This window comes from Amblyomma mixtum, chromosome 2, assembly GCF_055824585.1.
Source record: "Amblyomma mixtum isolate Tamu chromosome 2, ASM5582458v1, whole genome shotgun sequence".
NCBI lineage: Eukaryota > Metazoa > Arthropoda > Arachnida > Ixodida > Ixodidae > Amblyomma > Amblyomma mixtum.
Window position 1 is genome coordinate 99,293,122 of NC_143013.1, and position 25,839 is coordinate 99,318,960.

The 25,839-nt window shown below is 44.7% G+C and overlaps 1 protein-coding gene across 1 annotated transcript in view; it reads right to left on the reverse strand.

Annotated features, from left to right (window-relative positions):
- Positions 1 to 385: 385 nt before the first annotated feature.
- Positions 386 to 25,839, reverse strand: part of LOC149360259 (cytochrome P450 3A14-like) — a 43,260-nt gene continuing 17,806 nt past the window's right edge. The window contains exons 5-15 of the mRNA XM_089567820.1: positions 25,678 to 25,803; positions 22,840 to 23,077; positions 21,131 to 21,255; positions 19,951 to 20,015; positions 17,207 to 17,244; positions 16,742 to 16,811; positions 15,612 to 15,720; positions 12,829 to 12,920; positions 5,664 to 5,804; positions 4,232 to 4,394; positions 386 to 535 (exon numbers count right to left, since the gene is read on the reverse strand). Of these exons, the coding sequence (XP_089423946.1) occupies positions 386 to 535; positions 4,232 to 4,394; positions 5,664 to 5,804; positions 12,829 to 12,920; positions 15,612 to 15,720; positions 16,742 to 16,811; positions 17,207 to 17,244; positions 19,951 to 20,015; positions 21,131 to 21,255; positions 22,840 to 23,077; positions 25,678 to 25,803 (1,317 nt within the window). The remainder of the gene's footprint in view (positions 536 to 4,231; positions 4,395 to 5,663; positions 5,805 to 12,828; positions 12,921 to 15,611; positions 15,721 to 16,741; positions 16,812 to 17,206; positions 17,245 to 19,950; positions 20,016 to 21,130; positions 21,256 to 22,839; positions 23,078 to 25,677; positions 25,804 to 25,839) is intronic.

Consider the following 25,839-nt stretch of genomic DNA (forward strand, 5'->3'; position numbering starts at 1 on the left):
TGGGTTAAACGTTGCAATAAATGCTGAGACTTTGGTGCAGAATATTTTCAATAACACCATTAATTTCTTCAATGTGTCATCTTTATTTCTACAAAATGTCAGTAAAAATGTACAGTACTTTGGCAGGTATCGCCATAGATTCACTGCATTTGAAACAACCTTTTCATTAAAGAACGAAGAAGACGGTGGGTGTTTGCTTCCCCAATATATACACAAGACGAAACCCTGATGGCATACACCTCAAATGGTATGAATTTTATCTTTGTGCTTTCGAACGTCTTTTCAAATGATTCACCTATAATCAACAATAAGCACTAGGAAAATGTTCGGTGCGCCTAATATGAACAGTTGCGTACCGAAATATGTTGTTTCTGCAATGTCTACTCTAAGTGTTTGCCATGAAGAAATCTGAAGTTTGTTGTGTATTTATGATGGGCCGGTGATTCTTGGACGACTTTCCGATGTGACGGAGAATTATCCATGGTCCATTGATTGGTGTTGAGAGCATAGCGCGGGACGCTAGTTCTAATTCTTTCTGGAAAGGAAAAGATTATTGAACAAATGTAAACACTACAGCTACCTTTCGGTGCCGAAAAACAGTCTTCATAAACACCATATCTTTTCTCTTAGTAGACTAGTGATCAATGCGCCATTGCGCAGGCCGTAGCCAATAGAGATGTCTGACATTGAGCTGACCACGTCACTCCTTTCAAACTGAGCTAGCAGTTCGGTTGCTGAAATAGTAGCGCAATAGAAAATGACAGCAGCGGTGTTGAGGCTTTGGGCTTGAAGCTGCACTGCTGTGTTCCTTGCAGTCGTTTCGGAGCATGTGGCACATTTCGCTTTGTCTGAGCTTTGTTGTCTGCGCTATTGCATTCTTCTGCCATAGGCTCTTGTGCCGTTAACATCTAATGAACTGAAGCAGATACAAAGCTCAAAGAAGGCTATAATGTAATTTCGTGCCGCGAAAGCCAGTGTGCCCGCAATGATGGCTTTGAATTTAACTTAAATAAATGGCTTAAAATGAGACAAATTGCTTGTCTGTTTTGGTTTTCGCATTAGGTTTGTTGGTTACGCTTTCACAACATTTAACAATTGGAAGGAGGGATATGTTTTACCGTCTTTATCAGCGAAGTGACGTCTATGTTCCCAATTTGCGACAAAAAAATTTATTCCCTCCGCAACTAAAATATCGTTCTTGATCTCCACCCTCAAATAAATATGACTGCCGCGATATTCAGTGTCTTTCATTTCTTCTTGCGCATAGTGTGCCGTTTTTCCTATTGCTGATTTTATTTTTGTTTCGGTGCGACTTCAAGTGAGAGTCCTAAACTAAACTTTTCTTCATAATATTCACACATACCCTCGTTCAAATGTCTTCAACGTCAAGCCGCTTTGAACCCCCCGTTAAAAAAAAATGAGGAAACAAACTAGCGAGCATGGAACACTAGGATGATTGTCAATCAATCAGATTACAGGGTGTGAAAGCAGAATATGAACCACGAACGACCAACCGGAGGCGACTCCACTTTGATGTTTCTACCTTTCCTGTGTTGAGCCATGTAAAAAAAATGAGAGCAGAGCAATACAAACTTCGAAGCTCTGCTAATGGGTCATGTTTTGTCGGCTAGTAATTGCACACATCTGTAAGACGCATTGGTGGTATTTAAGCGATCATTAAAATTATGGAAACACCTTTACAGCACAGGACGGAAAACGATGTGATATTTGCTTATCTGCTGATTTAATCACACAACATTTGAGGCTTTCAAAGAGATTACGTATTGCTCGAACATGTAATGGTTTCGGGCATAAAAAGGCAGTAGCATGATTGATAAGTTATCAGAAATGCTAAGTAAATGCGACGAAAGGATTTAGGCGAGGAAGTAAATCAACAGCTTTTGATGTTACCATGACCGCAAGGCAAAAAATATCATCAGCCCGTTGTTTCGGAATGCTGGTAGAACTGATGGCTACGAAGGCAGTTATCATAGCTGTGGTGTATACATGTAAGACAAAACAATTACCTCGACTCTGTTCTGCAAATCTTGCACTAGGCTATTTCCGGTGACTGCTTATAAATGTGTCGTCTGCTCTGAAAATCACGTTTAATTTCGCAGAATACCTCCGACATTCCCTTCTGCACTGCACTCCATGTCATTTCTTTCGACGTGTATGTGTGTGGAGGGGGGAGGACGATGTGTGCCCCATAAAGTGCCCGCTTGTGAGGCGCCATTGCCATTTCCAAGTCATCTGTTCTGAGTGCCGTAAGGTGACATTCAATTAGTTTAGGTTCAAAACAAAGAACAAGACGCGCAAATTCTGCGTTTCCTGCACATGAGTATTAGTGCACGTGGACAGAGCGGGCATCTTCTTTCAAATTGCAGTTTGGAGCATACAAGAGACATGATATTGTCACGTAGCAGTTGGTTTTGATTGCCGGAACAGCTACGTAAATGGAACTAGGTTTTAGTAAATCCCAAAGAAGCCAATAATACAGAGTTTAGACAGCTACACGTAGGCCTAGACAATGGTAGATAAGATTGAACAACTGTCAGCTTTTACTGAACAGCGGAACCTTTAATAAAGCAATTCAAGTAACCGGCATACTTAGCAAACATAAATGCCTCATAATTACATTTCGCGAAAAATTAATTTATGAACCTCTAAAACAATACACCTGATACCTGAAAGTGATCCGCGCACCATAAATAAGTAGGAAAGTTATCCCTAAGCTGCTACTACAGCAGTACGACCAAGGCATCCTGAATATCCGAGTGCCACGTTGACCTTCGTTTGATCCATACTTTCTCAATCGTCGCTTCCGTAGAGCTCTGGAAAACTATACACTTCGGCAACTACAGACGGAAATAATTCACATAATTGCAGTCTGTTTCAAAACTGAGACGGCGGTGCATAAAAATTAAAACACCATCGCCACCATTGTCGTTTCCAGCGGTCGAGGTGTAGATTTGTGTTTCGCTTCTGTACCGAGAATATTATTGCATCGGAGTTGAAAATATATTCTGTCGAAAAGAAAAATTGGCGTCATGTGTCCAAGGCAATTGTGTTCCCACGGGACTGGCTGAAAGGCACTTCATGCGTTGTTTGTCTCCTCCTCTTTTCGAAGGTGAGTTCAAGAAACATAGGTGGGAACCTGTACGTTTAGCTCAATTTAATAGGGAATTCTGCTGCACAGGACAATAGTTCGAAGCATCTTAGAATTCTCGCAGCGTACACATCAAATTCTCGCGGTAAAAAGACGAGCTTAGAATCCTCTTTAGTGCACCTTTAAGAAAAAGGCGTGGAAACACCGTGTCAAGAAGTTTCATTCAAACGCTTCCACTGAATGTTCTTTTTTCTTAAACGTTGCCTTCTTCCTTCCAACGAACGATGTGGTAAATGCATGTGTGATCATAGATGACTTTCATCAAACTAGCAACATCAGTATGGTAGCTAGGGAAGCGGCTGGCGGCTCCAGTCTTTCGAGACCCTTTCAACGAATCATGCGTTGAAAAGTCAGCGGAAAAGTTCCACAAACTACCATAATTTTTGAGGTTATCGGGTCTTTTTGTCAGTAGCGGAAATCACTGCTCCAAAGTAATCAATGCTGCTCAAATTCCTTCTTGGTTATTATGCCCAAAGGGGCGGAAACAGCAAAATTATGGGCTTGTTGAGAATACAGGTACACCATATACGTTGTACACGAAGCATTGCAAGTATGGCGCGTGGCGGTCAGAAGAAACATCGTTTTGCACAACAGAAGCTGCCCTTGTACATTTTGTTTACATGAATAAGCTCGGATGGGTGTTACCGGCTATAAATATCTTTAAACATACAGTTTGCACTAAACTTTTAAATGTCACTAAAATGTGTTGAGTTCAGTCATACTTTACTGAATCAATGCTGGCGTTTATGCGGACCGATGGGAGTTTAAAGGCCCGTGTTTTGAGCTCTTTGAAAGGACATTACGTATAAAAAACTAAGGGCAAGAAAAACGGCAGCCTCAATTTATTCCTCTGGAATTTCCCTACAAATCTGGGAAGAATGCCCACCATGTTATCAGAAATCAAATTCAGGATTTGTACTGGTTTTTGTGCGCACTCTTCAGCAACTGAAAATAACTACTGCTTAGTTCTGGGCTGAATACAACGCTAAATGTTGTCAGTTTACAGTGAACAGATTACATTTTTTCACCGAATGCTTCTGTACCGAAGGTGTTTTCGCTCACCGTTTGAGAAGGACCAAGTTCCAAATGGTACTTCGTAAGCAGCCTTGCCATGGTAACCTTCATTTTCAATATTGCCACGTTTTTTCCGACGCAGAGTCGCGGTCCCACACCGAAAGGCATGAAGGCGGTCTTGTTCAAGTGGGCTTCATTTTCAGGACCGAATCTGCAGTTATAACGCACGGCGTTTTATAAGCATGCTGTAAAATGCCACATTATAAGAACAGGCCATGGGAAAGACGTTTCTTTCAAGACGGTTCCCCTATCTGGGAGAAAACCTTGCCGGGCAATTTGTGAAATGGGGCCATATTTCTCCAATATCCAGTAATTTGGAGAATCTTAGTCAATACACAAATCCTTGAGCACCCCAAAACTTTAATGTTTGTTGTATTCCTATGAAGAGATATTTGCGTGAGTGATGCTTTACGGCGTTCACTGCATAGCCAGCGTAACACAGATTGTACTCATAAAAAGCTGCCTGATTTCAGGTCCTTCCTAAGGCCAATGTGGGAGAGCTATAGCCGTTAGACAACCTGCTCCCATCAGTTAACCCACTGCCCGGACTACTTGCACTGCCGAAACCTTGAAGGCGAGTTCCTGATGCTGCCTGTTCCGAGCATCTTTTGTATTGGTGAACAACCCCGGCCACATGCACATTTGGCGGCTGCTGGACGCAGTTGTTTGTGGTTTTGACCTTTTATATTAGCAAGTCGCTTTGATTCGGGAATGTTTTTCAGGTAGTTCTGACTATAAAAATAGCATGCTAGGCAATGGAGCTCCAGCCACCACTCTGATTCAAAAGGCACGCCAATAAACAATCTATTCAACCAGTGAAGCACAGAAGTTGACTGATTCGTCAATGTCTGGATACACTAACACTGCTAGTAAAAACTACACTGGGTCTGAGCAACAGTGTCATGTTAGTCTCAAATATGTCAGTGCGTTCGTGTCGGCCCTTTATTTCCATATACCACTCAGCAAAATGCTCACTGTTTCTGTAGACTGAACGTTGAAAAAATAACGCAATGCCTCCATTCACAGACGGCGCCTAACTCTTTCGTCATGTCGTTATTGGGCTGTTCACCTGCAGTGACACAGTCACTGCGCGTATCATTGCGTGATCACGCACCCAACGCTCCAGTGCGAGATTTATTGGTCGCGCTCCCTGCCATGATTTTATTGCCTCTTCAATGCTAAGAACATTAGGCGCTCCTCAGAAGCTGAGAAGCATTCGGATTTCCTGAGGAGCTCAACTTTCAGTAAAACAGAGTGAGGATAACAACTTTTTTGACGGATGCTAGAATGGCATCTTCGTGACGTTTCATGTGATAAAAGCGCTCACTGGCAACCGGTAAGTTTTGCCTCTGAGCCTGAGGCTAAGCGCTAGGAATCGCCCACATGCATAACAACATTCCCGAAATTGACGACAACGCACCTCTCCGGATTGAATTGAGCTGAGTTGGGCCAATATCGGGGATCCCTCTGAATCTGGTAGATTGGGGCCATGAAGCAGGTTCCGGCCTTGAAATTTGTGCCCTTGTATTCGAAGTCCTCTTTGGCTTGCCTTGTCAGAAACCTGCAAAATGACAAACACTGCTCTCAGCAGTGCTGGTGATACATGCGTGGAACAGTGCATGCTCTTGCTTGTTCTTAAAAAAAGAGAGAGTACATGTCTCAGGCGCCTCCTTCGCAGAAGACAGAACACATCCTGTACTCATGTAACACTGCCAATACCTGTCCTTCATTCCCTTACCCTCTCCCGCTTTCCCTGAGTGTTTGGCTTAACTTGGGCTCGGAAGGTGAATAGTAGGCCTCAGCCCAGAAAGCTCCTTTCTCACTGGGGCTTAGTGCTTACCCTAAGAAAAGGTTTAATGCGGAAGCACTTTTAGTCTCATTACGAGAAAAGTCGGCGGCATGTGTGTGTATGTCTACTCGCAGACGATAGGGATAATCCCAGCGACGGAAAGAAAAAATTCAGGGGGGCACTTTGTTGACCTAAAGTTCGGTGAGGCGAAAGCTTTAAGCGCAGTGTTGCTGCTTGTGTCACTGGTGTGTGGTTAAGATGTTAAGCTTCGCCTCTAAAGCGTGGCCCGCATGGAGCGTTTTTTACCCGCGAAATTGCGTCGCGCGCCCAACGCCCGCGCCGGCGTCGACGAATTCACTCCCGCATGGCCAGTAGCCGAGCGGCGCGCGCTACGGGCGCGTTACGGCATACGTTGACAAGATGGCGGCGCCCTGCTCGCCCGCTTCGCAATAAATACATGTCACCGCTGGATTCTTCGATGTGATAGCTTGCTCAAATGGTAGCGGTTCACTTTTACTTCGCACACACTCGCCCACGCGTAGAGGTATAAGCGATAACTAGACTTGGTTTTTCAGATAATTTGGCGATTTTCAAGCTCTTAGGTCTAACTAAATACAGTGTTTACCTCGCAAGAACGACACCTGGTGAAGCAGTTGTCTAGCTATAAGTCACTTGCTACCTTTTCATCCATTTGCAGTTTTTATTCTTGGAACGAAAAAAAGGCTCGGAATGCACCCATCGTAGTTACCAGTAATTACGGATAAAAAATTTCTTCAACACAGCGTTGATGTGCTTTGGCGTTTCGTCACTAGATGGCGCTACCGTTTACACGTGCCCCTGATACCCTGAGGGGCGGCGCGGCCAGCTAAAAGCGACTCCTCGGAAAGACAACACGTTGCTCGGCCGTTTCGGCCGAGAAACCCGAAGCCCAAGCCTTAGTACTATAGTGAACTACAACTCGGTACCCTCGGAGCGCCAAACGCCCGTCTTTCTGGGAAGCACGACGCAGTTTTGGCGGTCATGCTACAGTGCCAGAGAGAGCTCGCGAGTGTCTCTCTCGGCCGGCGTGGCTCCGTCCAGAGTCACGTGACGCCCGCTCCGGCTCTCATTGGCCCTCTGTCGCTGCCCTCTCCCGGTGTCGGCGCGGCGTCGACGTTTTTTCTGTTTCGACAGAACCCGACGATTTGGCAAAAACGTCCTCTCCGGCGGCAAAAAAACGCTCCGGTGCAGTCGACGCCGAAGAATCGCCCGGAAAAACGCTCTATGCGGGCCACGCTTAAGAGTGGAACGCGACCGCGTCTTGCTCTTGCAATGACTTCTCCCAAACGAACACCCCTAAAGGAAGCAGAGCGCCAGGCCGGGGGACGCTTGTACCCTTTTACCGGTGGGTGCCCGGCAGTGGGGTTCGAACCAACCACCTCCCGCAGCCGAGACGGGCGCTCAAACCACTGGGCCACGACTTTTTTTTTTCTTTATTGCCTGGCTTTGACACAGAAAATTGGACAACACAAAAAAATCAACAAAAGACAATAAACGCTATGTACACACGACTTGTGGTCAGCCAGCATGAATCTGGCTTCGTCCAATTAAAATTCACGCAACGTACAGAGCGGCTCTAGTCTTGAGAGCCACTCCGGAGGCTCCGCAGCGGCTTTCTGAATGGCCAGAAACATGTCCATACTTTCGCGAAAGTAAATTCTGGCAGGTCTTGCGTCTCTGTCACAATGCCAGCCTGCCATTCTGGAGCGCCATATACAGTGGAGGCCCATCAGCATTATTAAATCGAAAGGCACCCCATCCTCATTTTCAACACATAAGTACCGGATGCCATACGGGTTTAGTGGACCACTGGGTCACGACTGCGGTCCTTGCTCGACGGTAAATTGGTTTTTGAAGAAAAGAAATGTATCTCTCTCGCATATCTCGGTGACACCTGAACCTCGCCGTAAGGGAAGGGAGGGAGTTTGGAGTGAACGAAGACGCCGTATTAGCTAGACACATCTTTGTTCATTGCAAACCATCGATCTGGCATGGCGGAGGGGTTAGCGTGCTCGTCTCGCTTTCTGGAGACCCTGGTTCGATTCCCAAACTCGACCAATTTCGTACACGGTTTTATTTATTTATGTGGTCTGACTATAAAGGTTAATTAGATTAATTGGTCTTTACCATTGTTTTAATGACATGCATCATGTCATGTCACTCACCTGTCAAGTGACGAAACTCTAAAATGTTCGACACAATATCTATGAAACGTCTAGAAACGTCTAACTATTAATGTGATTAATGACAGTTAAGCATGACTTGTACATTTCGTGATACTAGTTAGTGATAGTTAACGTGACCTTAAATAGTGCACTGATTAATTAGTGTTTGTTAAGGTACAGGCGCAGTGCAAAATCCCACATGCCACTTCTTAACTACCTCTAATTATCAATTTGTTATTTAGTCATTAAGTACAATGATATAATCGTTAAATGTCTTTATATCATTTTCCGATGTCTTTCGATTGCACCCGATTAAGTATCGATTGCCTATTGATTGGCATATGCCCATATAAGGCATGCATCCGAAACGCAGACACATTTGCTAACAAGTCTTGGTCACGTAAGTATGAGGCATTAAAGGCTTTCGCCTTAAAATAGAGCGACGTTCACAAGCAGCCGCACACAGCATACCAAGCACGCGCACTGCAGACAATCATAAACATGCTGTTCATCTATATACGCTCTTCACTGGCCGACTTCAGTAGGGTACCTGTTTTCTCGACAACATTGATACTAACATAGAGACGCAGCCGTTTTTCACGGAACGGCCTAGTTGACTCATATGATTTCTCATTGCATATGGTTTAGATGCACTGCTCAAGTTGGAGGCTAGCTTGCGAGAGGGATTCGAACCGACCACATATGTACCTTCAATTGTATGCCTTCCCACACTGTTAACCTCTTTCCTTAAGGTGCGGTTGAGGTGTTCACCCAGATTCGAGACAGTTCCTGCGCCCTTTCTTTTCCTAAAAAAAATCGCATCAAAATTTTGATGCATGCGTTCGTCGTACAGCGTTCCGAGTGGTGCCACAGGCGACCGCGTGTGGTGCGTCGGTGGGTGTCAGTGCACCTGGGTACACTAATGCTGTTTCGAATTCCCACAGCCAACAGTTGTACGTGTATCTGCCGAAGTTTTTTTCAATTAAATAGGGAAACAGTCAGTAAATTGGATCTGTGCGCGTAGCAGACCATGCGACTCATCAGTACCATCCCCAAAAAGCGACACGGAAAGAAACAAATTTAATTAGACTCGTACAAGCCTTGGTGATAAGCAGGGTAGCACTCATAGCTCCCTTCCTTAACCTAACGTAGGTCTAAAAAAAAGCTCGAGGGAATTGTTCGCACATGTGTCAAGCAAGCGCTGTGGTTACCATCCGAAACCCCACCTAAAAGCTACAAGAACTTGGTCTCGACAACACGTTGGATGAAATTGTAGAAGCCCTAAAAATCTCGCCGTAAAAAAATCTGTCGGTGATCGTTATGGGTAGAGAAATCCTAAAGAAGTTAGGAATAAATTATGCAAACTAACACACCTAAAAGTAGATATGCTTAAAAGTGTGCGTGATAGGCTAAGGATCCCACCACTACCCAAAATGGGCATCACGGCCACCATGGGATCGCAGAGAAATGGGTTGAAACCCTCGGCAGACGCTTCAAAAACTAGTCGATAAAAGACGTGTCCTATGTGGACGCAGCTACTCATGAAAGCGGGAGAATGCTGATAGCGGTAGCTAGCACTGAAATGCATCTTAGAACCGCCGCCTCAATCAAGTCGGACTGCCCGGAAAATGCAGAGGAAGCTGCCATCGCGCTTGCGATTTCGGGCACAGAGGAGGAAATTCTGGTCAGCGATTCCAAGGTTGCTGTTGATGAACTTCGCCAGAGAGAGGATCATCTTTTGGTGAACGAAATCCTGAGGACCGCAATGAACGATGGAAAATTCAAGCAACCTGGAAACCTGCACACGCATCCCTCGGTGGTGATGAAGCAGCTCACGAACTGGCACGAGGCCTCACTTTCCGAGCTGGAGGCCGTACCGAGGGCTTTGCAGCTAGGGATCGTCTTGTGTGTCACCGATAGATTCGCAACATTACAGACTCAACAGGACTAGGTGCCCCCAGCCGACAAAGCATTAACCAAAAGACAGTTCACCACTTGGCGTAACCTGCAAGCGAATGCATTTCTGAACCCGGCGATATGCAGACATTATTACCCAAGTCAGTATTGAAATATCTCTAAGCTCTGTATAAATAAAGCTGAACTTAATCATATCTTTTAAGACTGTCCTCTTGCCTCTGCGGAGAGTCGCAAAATAAAGTCACTCGACCAATGGGACGCTTCATTACTAAGCTCTAGTTCAGAAAACCAAATAGAGGTCATCCGACTGGTGGTGGTGGTGGAAAACATTTATTTACACATACACTACCGGAGGTATTGCATGAGTTGACCCAGAGGGGGCCAGCCCTTAGAAGTACTAGGTGGAGGTCCCTAGTTCGGGACCCCAGTGGCGTCGGCCGCCGCCCGGGCTCGCGCGACCAAGGCCCATTGGGCTTGTAGGTCAGAGCAGCCGAGCAGGGTCGCCTCCCAGTCCTCCTGGATTGGGTTGGGGTGAGGGGGGAAAGCAGGGTTGGAGGCGCAGGCCCACACCATGTGGTAAATGTCCGAAGACTTCTCCGCACAGTGCGGACAGCTGCTCGAGAAAGAAGGGACAAAGTGTTTGAGAGCTGCCGGGCACTTCAAAGTATTGGTATACAGGCGAAGCAGAAGCCGCTCCTCCGCCTTTGAGAGACCTTTACACGGGCGGGGATAAAGACCGTGGCCAGATTGATAAAGTAAAACAATGTATTTAAAGGAGTAAGCGGGAGTGAATTCGAGGTCCTGATCGTCGGGGTCGGAGGGGAATGTCCGGTGAGAGAGCGCGCGGGCGGCGTCAGCTGCCGCATTTCCCGCAAGGCCCATGTGAGCAGGAACCCAAACGATAAGCCGGTGCGCGGGGTCCCCGGTGTAGACGCTGTTTTGGAGAATGCGGTAGGCTAGATATGGTACCCAGCCCTGCTCGATGTTCCGACATGCCCCTCGCGAGTCGGAAATAATTGTTTTTGAATTGGAATCAGATGCAGCCACCGCAATAGCGACCTCCTCCGCGTGTGTTATGTCACGGGCTCGGAAAGTAAGGTCGTTCGCTGTTTTGGATTTGTGGACGACTGCGGCCGTGTACCAACACCCATGGTGGGGGCCGGAGGCATCCACGTAGAATAAGCAGGGTTTCGATCCATAGTGGATGGCCAGGGCTTCCGCCTGCGCCAGGCGCCGGCCATTATGGTCTTACGGTTCATGTTCACGGGAGGAGGGCGCACGTGGAGGGCGCATCTCCACTGGGATGGAATACGTACGGGCTCTTCCATAAGAGTGGAGTGTTGGATGTGCAGTCGGGCAAGGAGGCGGCGACCGGACGATGTCTTTGAGAGACGTGTGTATTGATTGGTCAAGTGGGCTTCCCGGAGCTCCCGAAATGTATTCGCCATTCCCAGCCCCAGGAGGCGCTTGTTGGAGGTGTTCACGGGGAGGCTCAGAGCCCGCTTAATAATTTTGCGGAAGATGACTGGCCGAAGAGGCCGCCAAGAGTCAAAACTTCTTCAATGCCGTCTATGCGGGAGCATAAAATACTCCACTTTCTGTTGGGCAAATAAATTTTCCCAATCAAGTCCCTTCCTCGTCCTCCTCCTAGAAAGCACGCCCTTCGCGTCGCTGCAAAACCAACCCAGTGGAATGCACTTCGTGACTTCAGTCGCACGACTGCACTGAATCTTTTTCCACGCAGCAATTTTTGCATTGCTATTCATTATTTGTTTATAGTGCTGCGAAGCATAGAGCAATTAATGTGTACACGCTCAAAGGCTCTGGCTTCGCTTCTACCAGTTTCTCTGTGACACGGGATGCGACCACATGTGTTCTGAATCTGCGCGGCAATGGACAAAAAGTTCCACATTCTTCCAGAATGATGGGGTATGTGCTGTTGGCGCAGGTGTTAAACGGTATCCTTGTTGCCAGCATAAACGAAATGCATGAACGCAGCCATTCTATTGCAAAATAAAGTCGCCCCCCCCCCAATTAACTTTTAGATGTTGTGCGTTTTTAAAGAAATTGCGAGGTATAAACGCATGCACCCACACACAGCTATGAGCGGCATCAAGCCTAAAGAGCGCTCGACCATGTTTTGGCTCTCCTGCTGCGTTTCAGATGACCCTTAATGAGTGCTACTAATCTATTTATTTGCATTATACTTCCACAACGGTCTTTTTAGTAATTACCAAAAAGTTGTGTGATTCCCAGTAAAACAAAAAATAGCCTCTGTCAGAACAAACGCTGCCATGTGAGATTTCTTCGACTCATATTACTCACGTAGTGCGGAAGAACACAGAGGTACTCTTAGCTGACCAGAGAACTAATGCCGAAAGCTTGCATACTTCCAACTGCTTGGTTCACTGTGACCCTTTAGAGCTGAACAAAGCCACCCATATGCATGCACCGGTTTTGGTGAGACAGTGGGCTCTTTTAAGGTAGCCATTTTACCAACTTTAGGCGGACCGTGTGTACAACCATAACATCACTCCGCGCAATCCCTTTAACTAGACGCTCTCTGTGAGAAAACGTAGCAAACGTATTTGCAAAAGCAGTTGGTCAAAATGTATCTACACAACGTGTGCGATCCTTAAAAAAGCAGCAACCAGTAAAGTTCAGAGGAAGCTTACGTGAGGCCAGGCGGGTACAGCCGCAGCGTCTCGTTGATTACCTGGTCCAAGTAGTTCAGATTTTTCATGATTGGGTCGAATTCTAGGCTTCCCTGATATGAAATGTAAAAAAAAAATCGGATCTCTTTGAGAGACCGCTCTCGCTTGAAACACCGCAGCAGTTTCTGTGTTTTTCTAGAATGCTGTGAACATAGTTGTTTAAACCTCCTAAGCGAGAGGTATGAATAGTGGGGCTATAAATACGAAAAACTTTTAATTTCTACTCGCAGAATTTGATGATCTGGTAAAGTATATGAGATAGGTTTATCTAAAGTAATCATGAACCAAAGCAAAAAATATAGGCCCCAGATTTCTTTGAATGGCCAAAAAAGATAGTGGGTGATTGTAATACAAACATTTGCAATAATAGCCAAACAGCTACAGATTTAAGCAAACTGATATTAAAATGGACGCAGTGGCAATATATTGCGGCCAACGATAGTTACTGCCGAATTTATATCGCTACTTGACAGTCGTATTACCAATACACTATCACTAACTGAAAATGGTGCGATATCTTCTTCTATTAAGGGCGACTTCCCGCATTTTATCCGCATCTCCAAGCGAGAATTTGAAAAAAAAACGATAGTGATAAAGACTGCCTAGCTACTATTGTCAAGTTTTGGGCAAATGCATATAGTTACAGCCGAAAGTATCGGATTGGACAGCCGCTGCACTAGCTCCGTAGTTATAGCACCGGATGGAAAATTCTTTGTAACCAATAACCTTTCGAAGATATAATAATTACACTACCTGTTTTTCATTGATCAACGCCAGATATTTAGAAATATCGAAATATTCCGCTATGCTTCTTAGATTTGATGACTGTTGGCTTCATTCATAAGTACATGAAAGGCTGTCATATTTTGAGTGGCAGAGAGAACTGCATTGGAACAGTATCAACCAATTTCAATACATGTGTTTTTGAATACTTTTGAAATAATTCTTTACTCCCTGGTGTCGAGATTCATTGGTAAGAGTTATTTTGTTCAAGCAATATCCGCTTCGCTTCAGCAAAAAGAGATTAAAACAGTAAGCTTTTACTCCACAAAGTAGTACATTATAGAATAGTTTTAAAATAAATGTAATGTAATTGCTTTGCTCATACACATTTTCAAGGCTTTAGCACAGTAAATCATATGTTAGTAAAAAAAACTAGAACCTAAAGGCATTTCTTAGGGAAGCAGCACTGTTGTCAAATCAGCTTTATGAGACAGCAAAGAAAAAATGCACATAAGTATTGAACGATCGGTCATGAAACCTTCCAATTGCGGTGCACCACGAGGAAAAAAATGGTAACCATATTATTTAACTGAGGCATAAATTGCATTGAAACAATAACTCTGACATTGAATTCGTAATATGCGCTGATAATAATAATTTCGACTGGTACTAAAGTATCACACATCATCTCAACATACAATATTGTGTAAGAATGGCCCAAAGGGGTGAATGAAGGTAACATGCAATAGTGCTCCAAGAACGCTGGTAAGGCTGCTGTAAAATTGCTTGCTTATAAAAAAATAAAACTAAAGTTGCAGTTTTCAGGCCGGAACGCATTGCATTTATTCCACATAACTATATTGCGCTAAATTCGTGCAGCACAGAAAATAAAGACCATTGTCTATGCTTTGGTGTGTACTCATTTATATCATCTTGCAACTCTACATAATTTATTTAGCAAGAAAACTAGCCCAAGTAAAGGTATCAGGTGCAATTATTTTTTTTTTATAAATCATGTCGAAATTAGGTGTTTTTTGAAATCGTATCCCTGTTTGCTGGTGTAACACTTTCCTTTATAAAAAAAACCTTATTTAGTGCCAAAGTGTACAAGGAACAGCACTTCTGTGTAAGTAGCAGCGCATTCATTTACTAAACAAGATTTACGTTCCACAAAATTATAGTGAGTAGATGTTTTAGCACAAACGGCTTGTGTCAGTTTCAAATAATAAATTACTCTATCTATACATATATCCATGAAGAATTAACGTAAAATCTGAGACGAAGAAAAGTATACCTAATCTATGAAGTCCAGCAGAATTGCAACGTTAAGTAATGCATTATTCTCTGTGATATCTTAGAAAATTGGTTGTGCCATGCTACTCGCCTGAACTGCGGTAAATAAGAAACTTGTTACATTCCACTTTAATTCCGAAGTACATACCTATGAAATTAATGGTATAAATATACATGCTTGCTTTAATTATGAAATTCAGCTGATGTAGTCCTCAATCTCTGAGATGTAGCGGAAATTTTTCTTTTTGGGTATTACATTTTTCAGGACCTAATTTTTTTGCGACCATCCTGAACATTATCTCTGTTGCTGCCTAAGCGGCTGGGTTAGCGCGCCTCTCAAGTTCACCAGATGCGGCTTTTCCTCACGCCGTTTTATGCACTTTTGTATAAAAGGAAGGAAAAATTGGATCATTTAATTTCGAAAAACACCGCCCTACAGAAAGGTACCGTACCGGCCCGGAAGGGATGGCTTCGAACCTTAATTAGGACGAAATAATCCCAGTGCTCGACGTGCGCCCAAATGTATGAGAGTTGTGCACCTAAGGAAACGACGGGCGCGCTCTCTCTTTACGGGCGAAAGGCTGCCATAACGGACCTTTGTCAGCTAACCGACTCAATTACTGCAGCCCCCAGACAAGCGTTAATTAAGGACCGGTGAACTGAGCATTTTGTCCAGTGCCAGCGACAGCGATTCTCACTGAGGCAAGAGCACACTTTCATTCGCTTACTTGATTTCCGACGACGTCGTCAATCTCTCGGCGCACCTTTTCTTGGACGTCCGGGTACTTGGCGAGGAAATATGCCAAGTAGCTCAGAGCCGTCGCTGTTGTTTCGTACCTGCGTTGAGGTGCGACAAAGGTGTCAGGAAGGGAGAGAAAGGGGATAGCAGGGAGGTTAGCCGGAAGGGTGCTTTGGTTAGCTACCATGCACAACGGAAAGATAAGATGGGGTGTCGAAGAGAGGAACGAGAATTCGTGTAGCAGGTAAGGACACCAAGACACGCATAAGTGTGCAAGAGTGCCTTGTGTGCTTTAAGGGCTGCCGAACGCTACCGCTACGATATAGCACGGGGCCTGCCCTTCATCGTCGAAGACAAGGAATTCTTAGAGGAGGCGTTCTGTCGTGAAACATGTGGGCAGAAAGTGAGGATGAAAACTTATACATCCTCTGAATCTCGGAAAAATGCGGCTGGCGTAGCCATTGCCCCAACTTTTGAACAGCTGCAAGCAGTGGAGTGAGCGGGACAAAAACTGCCGGCCATTTAGTACCGCTGGCGTGTCCTGGCGAGAGAGCAGCACACGCATCATGTTAACAGAGTCATCAAGATTATATTAACTTCTCCGCTTTGGACGTGGATCTATACTTGGCCTTCGCAGAATCATAAATACGCTACGTATATTGGTCCCATTCATTTCTCACCACGTCTCCACAAGGCTTTATGAAATCATGTTAGTGTGAAACTCAGCTTATTGCCTTCACGCACAAAATACTGTAAATTTCAGACCATTCGTCTTATGGCTAATGTATTTTTTATATTCCTCGAAAGCTTTCCATGAAGTTTCCTACAAGCACAGTCTTCACAAGCTAGCACCATTAAGTACTGATAGCAGTTTTGGGTAATGTGTTTTGGGTAATGTGGTAACTCAGTGACATCGCAAAACGCGTTGGAAATGCGGCCGCCTGTGCTAGGACCCTATCACATGAGAGTGTTCAGCAGTTGGAAGTCTTAGCTCATGTGCCACCGCAGCTCGTTCTTGAAGCAACCCCTGTAAATGAAATGTACCCGTAAAATATCTTTTTGTGTTTTTGTGTGCATTTGCGTGCGTACATGGGTATGTGTGTCCGTCTTGATTCTTACCCGGCAACGAAGAGTGTAGCAGCGCTTGTCATCACTTCTTCTATGCTTAGTGGCCTGGAGTTCCCCATTCCTAGTATAAAGGAAGGAAATCAGTACACCATGCTAACGCCGCAGCAGTCGGTAAGATCGCTCGGTACAATGTCCAAACGATCCGAATGAAAGTGCATTCTGCTTTACAAAGGAGCTGCTGAGATATGAAAGACAATCTTTCTCTGACAAGTGTATTTCACAATATTAAACTAAATAAGCCAGCTTACCGTATATTCTTGACGTGACTTTTGCTATGAATGAAAACCGTTCTTTTAAAAGTTATGTACATTTTGTTCGTAGTGTAAGATCTGTCATTATTTTGAAAGTTTAATTAGGAGAGTTTCTATCCCGAAAACGACGTGAAACCTCAACAGTAGTTAGTTGACAAAAGAAATAGTTTATGGGGACTTAACGTTCCAAAGCAACTCAGGCTACGAGGAACACCATCCAGGAAATTTCCACCACCTGGGGCTCTTTAATGCGCACTGAAATCGCATAGTAGGCTGACTTCTAGAATTCTGCCTCCATTAAAATTCATCCGCCGCGGCCGGGATTGAACCCGCGTCTTTCGGGACAGCAGCCGAGCACCATAACCACTGAGCCACAGCAGTGGCTGCGAAATGATCTTCCAGAAACCACGGCTTTAGTTGCCTATGAAGCACGAGGGCAATTGTGTGTAAAACTATCGACGCAACTTACTATGAAACAACGATGCAATTTGTTCATTTCATAATGCTTCGTATAAGCATCACAAAATGAAAGCTGGTCGTATACAAGTCCTGGATTTTTGGACAAATTTTAATTGTGAGGCAGCTATGCAATATTCTAAGGTAATGCTATCAAAATAATACAATAACAGCTCACACGTGTGATGCGCCGCAAAATTTCTTGTTTTAAAGTTGATCAATGCTTTCATCAAGCAGTTAATACTTCCTTAGAAAACCACTGGAGAACGTTTTTACCGACATCAAATATCAATAGCTAAGAAACGCGACTGCCGAGGTAAGATCTTCGGCTACATTGATTGCTAAGTGCGTTCATAAATAACTGAGTATTGAACGCCCTCAGATCGAACATTTATACATGATAGGCAAAGGACGCCATGGTCTAGTTCGTCCAGTTGGACTTAAATTTCTTGATATCCGCTAAAATCAATCTATTGAAGGTTGTCTCAAAACTAAAAGGGTCTAAGTTATATTACGCAGAACGTTCCGCCTAGGGTGCGCTCTGTACGACAAAGCTGGGGCAGGGTTCGGCTTCTGTTCGTGGTAACAGTTCTCGTGTACAGCTGCATTATGCCAATTTGTTTATTGAAATTGCGCTTGAAGTTCTTTGATTAAGCTTTGTTTTACACTAAATAAGGCAGATAGCCCTTCTGTGCAACATGTGCATTTATCATCTTCGCCAACAGCTTGGAAGTCAACTTCATCGAGGATCTTTCCACTCACCAACCCTTCTGAATAAGTCACTCGTAATTCCAAGGAAAATGACAACCAACCTAATTTAATGCAAGAAGCGTCGTCAGTTGATTTATCACTCTACTCTCGCTCATTTCTGTATATTCACCTCATGTTGTTTGCACCAATCCTCCTAGTTATACCGCATTTCGGCCGGTAGACGAACAAGTAAAGGGGGGGGGGGCGGGGGGGGAGGGCATTCCCCTGCTTATCTGATCAGATCTTAAGGTTGGTCTTTTGCCTAGAAGTGTTTTATTGCTATTCATGCCTTTTATCGCCCGCCTGTATCGCTTATCGACAACTTGTTTAATCTTTGTCAGTTCATGTCTGAAGAAAACTTCGGTGGCTCCAGCTTCGTGTGCATGGGGGAATTTAATGTCCCCAGTATTCATTGCCCATCCCTAGGTGCTTCTGGAAAATACATTTTTATTTGCATTGTGTTTGATTATTTCTATAGCCTTCGGTCTCATAAATTCTCATAATTTCTATAGCCTTCGGTCTCGCCCTCTTCTGCGCTCAAATTATTTCCATTTAGTAAGCTTGCACTCGCCGGCAAATGGAACCGCTAAATTTGTACACTGTGTCCACCATACGCAATACCGACTCTCAAGGGAGAGCTGGTACATAACAAATGCCGTAACTTCATCAAGAAGTTATCACAATCTTTTTTCCTCACCATACTCTCCTCGCACTGTGTTTATGGTTTCTTTCTGCGTATCATTGCACATTGAAATACATTGCCTTGTTCAGTGCGTTCCCTCCCAATAGACAGATTTATGCATGCCGTAAATAATAGATAATCTCTTCATTTACCGTTTCACCAACCGCCCAATTTGCGTAGTGTTCCCTGTGTTCTATACTTTGGTGTTTAAATTTTTTGCCGCCACGTCCTACACTTTTGTTTTATCTACAGCGTTTTTCTTGTGTCCACTAATGCGACAGCCTCTTCAGAGGTGCAGTATGTACGAATAAAATGAGCTTTTGCTGATGTCTATTATGTTTTCTATTGAAAGCTATAACTTTAACAGCAGTAGCAAGCATGTACTAAATATTTCGTTTACCCTCATAAATGAAGGGCTTTCGGTTAATCCTGCTCGTGAACATCCCCTGTGCTCACGACTCCAAGCGCCACACTTTCATCAGTGACAAGGTTGAAGGTGGCCTGTTTATGAGGGTACTTGCGGCGTTTCAGTGCCCTACTCCAGGCTCCTGAAAACGAGAATCCTAGCAGATGCAGAGTGAAAACAGCAGCTAAAAGCGAGAGTTACGATCTCACTGTATATTAATCACGGCATATTATTCCCCGCGAATAGGCCAGCCGGACTGGTGAAGGGTGCAGTAGATATTTTAAACCAAAGCAGTGACCCAACTTTTTTCAGGCGATGTTACGCTACCGTCACCTAGCTGTCCATATAGAAATTTCTCATGACAGTTGATCGAAATATTTGCCAATCTGATATTCTATCTAGCCGCATGGAGGGGCAGCCTTCCATGATATATTATGGAGTTAGAGCTGAATAAGCATCAAAGGGTTTACATGCTTTGCGTCATCAAGAGAGTTACAGTTTGTGAAAGACAAGTGCTCAGACCGAGGCGGAGGCTGGAGCTGTAGCCAGGTCCACTATAGCACTTATTCTGAGTGCATGCAAATTTGTGACCAGATTGTTAGCATAAGAACCACAAAAATTCAAATCTCACCACATGCCCCTGGGCCATCCTCACTGCTTTTTTTTGCGTTCAACGTATTCTGCATCTAGAAGGTTTTGAAGAATATCCGGCTTTCGGGCCTGCAAAGGAAATTCGAACAGGCAAGCACATATGGAAGGAATCAAAGTTTGAAAGAATGAAGCATTGTGGAATCACTTAAAAAGTGCTTGCAATATTTTTGCGGTTGCAGGTATTCTCTGGTAACGAATTCGTGGTCTTAACGGATATCGAAGCATTTCTTGCACACTGCCGTGACAACCAGAATTAGAAAAACACTAAGGTGCCACAGGGTGTTAAGCGCGACGACTGCCTTGGTGGCATTGTGTTCGGCAGCACAAATGAAAGAGAGCAAGAGAAGGGTAAGACCAGTTATAACCGAGATTATTTTCGAAGCAGTCTCGTGAGAAGATAATATTTGCATGCTGTCTTTTTATATGCATTTTACTTTTTGTATGTCCAAGCTAGTACAGCCAAACATTAAAATATACCGAGGAAAGATAAGTGGAGGCCACTTCAACCATGTTGTTATCTAGTTACTCAAACTATTTTTGCATTTTGTGGTTTTTTAATATTTAAAGAAATTTTTAGAATAGGTCATCAGGTATAGTGCTTGTGGCGAAAACTTTGTTGCCAAAATGTACACTGTGGCAACTGCCGTCTAATTCGTAAGTTTTTATTTGATGTACGATGAAGGCTTTTTATTACCGGTTGAAATGAAAGCGCGTTAAATACTAAATAAATTTGGAAAAGCATTAGCATTCTTTAGTTTATTTCACTTCGGCTGTACAGATTTGAAGCCTCAGAGAAAACGACCACAAAAAAAAAAGATTTACGAAAGTTAGCAAGTTTTAGAACTCAGCGCCGTCTTTCCTTTTAGTAGTGGGGTGAGTGGCGGCCTGTTGCATGTGCTGGTTATTCAGGGCCATTAAATGCAGAGGCAAGCCAGAGAAGTCTTCTTTCTTCCGCGGTTCTGATCTCCACCTACCATTTTAAGCGGATAAATCTGCTTTTCTTTCCCATGTCCTTTTTTACAACCAATGTACAGACAGCTCGTATTCCATGCTTGGAGCTTGAGTTAAACCCCCCCCCCCCCCCCCCCGCCCCAGTTTTTTTTTGGGCCAAAGCAAAGTTGATTTATTGCCAATCATATGCCATTTAAATAGAGCACTCGCGTGTAGCCATAAAAAAAACATACCGAAGGGTCCCTCTTCCTGATCTCAATAACCTTCGCCACCTGCCTCGACATCATGTCGACGTCCGCCATAATAAGTGAAAACCAGCTCAATGGCTTCATCAGCGATCCAAAACAGGTGGTGCACTCTAAAAGGAATGAAGTCGGGAAGGAGGTACTCGTAAATTCATGCGTATTGCTACCCAGCTTTATTTTCTCTTTTACAGAAAATTTACCTGCCGTAAACAAAAGAAAAATTTACCAGAAGTCTGAAACAACGGCAGTTCAAGGTGAATAACCTTATTCTTCGCCAGGCCTAGCTTCCTGGCTTCTTAGGTGTACCCAACTCGCTCACTGAACTAGCGGACCTGCAGGCCATCTAAAGGTGAAAAACAACGCGGCGCGTGGAACTGGCCTACACACCGTCGTTGTCATCGCCTGCTCATGTGCTTTCTAAGTGGAAAAAGAAAAACTGTCACAACAACCAGCTCATCGAGTACAAGTAGACAAAGAAGAGAAAAAAGGAGAGGTTCACCTGAACAGGGAGTCTAACATTAACATGCAGAAAACCGAATTCTCGAACATTCTCGCAAGGAAACAGCAGTTCACAATTGGTAGCTATGTGCTGGAAGTGGTAAAAATTAGGGGGGCACTTTGACGATCTAAAATGCGCGAGGCGAAAGCCTTTCTGCACCGATTTTTACTGCCTCAGTTGCTCACTGTACGCTAATTGCGAATGAAAGACTACGCTCCAGTTGCCAAATCTTATCATTCTACTGATGCAACTGGCTCTGTCATTCTGCTGATGTACCTTCGATGAATTCTATTATATGTGGCTCGAAGTTATCAGGCCCCAAGCGCATGCGCAATTGGAACCACCGATGACGCCATCAGTTTCATTGACGGCTATAGTGGACTGATTTTTGGCCGACAGTATGAGCCATTAAAGGCTTTGGCCTTAATGGCTACTCAGGGCAGGTAGTGACCGCTGATCCGAAACATAAGAGGGAAGTGACGAGAAAATAACAATGGGGTGCAGTGCACATGGCAGGTTCTCTCAGATCATGAACAGCAATTTGCCAATATTCCTCAAAAGAAAAGTATACAACATGTGTCTTTTGCTGATACTCACCTTAAGGCACAGAAACGTCGAGTCTAATGAAAAGGGTTCACCTGCCTTATGGCTTATGTCGAAGCTTAAGCGTCCTGTCCAATTCTTTTTGTTCTTTGCCAGGAAAATGTAGTTCGCGAAGGAATCTTTTCGTTTCTAAGCTTTTCTGCTTGCTGCTTTGAAGCTTTTCACCCATGCTGACATAAGATAATAAATGGAATAAAATTTCGCGTTATTCAGAAATAATTCATTGCCGGAAACCTGCTCACTACACCTCACTTCAAAACGACAGTCTCTTCCTTAAAAGCGCTTTCAATCGTTCCCAAAGTTTCCAAAGGTATTGGTGTTTGTGCTAAAATGCCTCAGGTGCCAAGCCGCGCTGCTCCGATGCCGGCCTTCACACAGCACCAAGGTCGCGAAATACGGACACTACGGTGGTTACAGCGTTCTCTGTGCGGGGGCACGAGTTCAATATCATCAACACTATATATCGAACTTATCGAACTCTTTTGTGTTGAGGTGTTGCACTCATCGGCAATGTCTCTCCCTGCGCATGAGAGTAATGACTGAGACCAACTCTTTTTTTAGCATATGTATAGATTACGACAGAGTGCTTACTCACGGGCAACCATGTGCAGACGACCAGCCATGAGCTTGCTGCAAGCTGACCTGGCCATGACTGCAAACGGGTGGTCAGGCCTGCCCTGGAACCTCTCGTCGATGCCGAAAGACCCGCGAGCTATGAAATCCATCGAAAGCTGCTCGAACTTCTTCAGCATGTCCACTTCGACGCCCGATGTGGCGTGGTCTTCGAGGACCTCTAGTAGTATTTGAACATCCTGTTCAATTAGTGGCATCAACTGGAATTTTAATAACAATAAAGAGTCGAAATGGTGCTCGCCCTCGTCTTGCTGGGACTTGCTTGTAAACACTACATTGTTAGCGGTCTTCTCTTCCCAAAATTGTCATTTTTAATCTTTCGTTATGTTTCATGCATGTAATTTATGGCGAGGTGTACTTCAGATTGGCCAAAGAGAAACAGCCGGTATAGGCGCTAAATCTCTTGCTGCCGTCCCTTGCAATTACTCCACATTTAGTCTCCAGCGAATGATTCTTTTAGTTCACACTTGTAAAGAGAACTTAGTGTAGGCTATACAAGTGGATTGGGCATTATTTAAAAGAACCGCAAATTTTTATGACCACTCCAAACGGTCCAACACGCTTTCACGCAGTGGAGAGGGGCATATCACAGGGAGCGGTGCTCAGCCCTCTCCTGTTCAATATTGTCCTTATTCAATAAGAAGACACCTTCCGCGAGGGGTCCGAATAACAATTTATGCTGATGATATCTGCATCTGGACCGCATCACGTTCGCGCTATATTACCCAAGAACGGCTTCAGAGAGCGCTATTGCACATTTCGATGTACCTAGCTTCCACAGGCCTTCGTCTCTCGCCAGAAAAGAGTGTTGCAATGGCGTTTACAAGAAAAACGATGACCCGATATCCGCTGCTCCTAGGCGGACGATCGCTGCCATATGTACGATCTCAGCGATTCCTGGGTGTCGTAATCGACTATAATCTGTCATGGTCACCTCAGATCAAAAACCTCCGAGAGAGGATTACTGCAGCATTGCAAGTGTTCAGGTTCATGGCGGGAACAAGGTGGGGTAGCAACTGTCGATCAATGCTTCTGCTTGAAAAAGCCTACGTTGAAGGAACCTTGCGCTACTGTCTACCAGTGCTTCAAAGATTATCTACATCAAGCAATAAGACTCTCAATGCCGCACGGAACAACTGCCGGCGAATATGTCTTGGCCTCCCAAAGGGTTCCTCTGCATCAGGAACAGTAGCGGAGGCAGGATGTCTCCCACTAGAGGTGATTGCCGCCCAGGAAACTATGCGTACCCATCTCCGCCATGTCCTGCAAGGGAAGACGCACTTCCTACACCGTGTCCACCTAACTTACAGCAACTCTAGCTTTGGCCAGGCAGTGCAGCTCCTGCCCCTTCCTACTATTAATCAGCCACAGAAACTACTACCTCTGGCCTTTCCTCCATGGACAATCTCTCCTCTAAAGGTAAAGAAGTCTGTTCCAGGTGTGCATGCAAAGAGCCGCATGCCACAGGCAGCGCTTCTGCAAGCTACTCTCGCCTACTTAATCGACGAATATACGCAGCACACCCATATCTTCACCGATGGTTCAACTACTAAAGAAACTTTTTCTTGTGGCCTTTATATGCCCTCAACAGGCCATGCTCTTTCTTACCGGCTGCAGCGGAGGACATCCTCTACGACAGCTGAGCTTCACGGCATTAAGGAAGCTGTTTCTTACATACTGCGCCGAACCGCCGGCCGTTGGGTTATCTTCACCGATTCAAAAGCATCTCTGCAGATCCTGGCTAACCTGCTGAAGAAAACGAATCACCAGCCAGTTTCCCTGGACATCGGGTATATACATCACTTAGATATTGCCGCAGGCCACTGCATAACGATTAGTGGGTACCTACTCGCTGTGGCATTCTGGCTAATGAAAAAGCAGATGAAGCGGCCCGTAAGGGCCATGAACATCGGAGATACATTCGAACTTTTTTGACGAAATCTGATGCGTCCCAAATGGCTAAAAGGTTTGCTTACGAAGAAACGTATCGGCTTTGGAGTTTGCCGACACATCAGTACCAATTTCTTCACTCAATCGATCCACATCTTAGATCAAGACTCTCACCCAGAATTCCTCGACAACTGGAAACACATTATCACCGACTTCGTCTGAATGCTGCATATACATACGGCTTGCGTTACCGTTTGGACAAATGAACAGCCCGCATTGTGACAACTGTGCCTCAAAAGAAACTGTGGAACATATTCTGCTCGAGTGCCCTGCGTATGCTAACGAGCGTGCGTACTATGAACATTGCATGCAAAAGCTCTGCCCAGTGCCCCTAATAATGGACAAAGTTTTAGGTCCCTTAGCCTGCTTCAGGCAACAGAGACTTGCAATGAACTTTCTTTTTACATATTTAAAAGACACTGGACATCTCGATAAGCTCTAAATTCACTTGCACGTTACCTTCATGCATTCTTCATGCAGTGAACTTCGTCAGCCCATTTGCCAGACTATGCACTCCATCATTCCATAGGTTACATCAATACTCGCCGTTGCATCCTTAGTACACATTTCATGGCCGCATTTTATCTTCGTTTTTTTTTTCCTTTCCCTCTTCCTCGCTGTTCTCCTGTCTATCTCCCAAGTTCCCCTCCCTACGCAGAGTAGCATGCCAGCGATATTGAAACGCCGGCTAAATTCTCTGTATTTCATTAGAGTCCCTCTCTCTCTCTCAAAAACGTGTGTGTTAGTTTAGTCGGCGAAGTGAGCTGACGTTGACAATGACTGCCTACCAAATCCATATAACGTAAACCTGCGGTGCTCGCGTTCAGGACACCTGCGCACATACTCGTACCAGCTTCAATTTCGTGGCGCTGAAGCCTGAGGCCACTGAGTTCCGGATGCTCTTCCAGCGGGAACCGCCGACGTGGATGATCGACTGGCCTACGATTGGATGCAGCTTGTCCAGCATCATAGTCAGCTAAAGAGTGAATAAAAGTGTGTGGTGTAAATAATT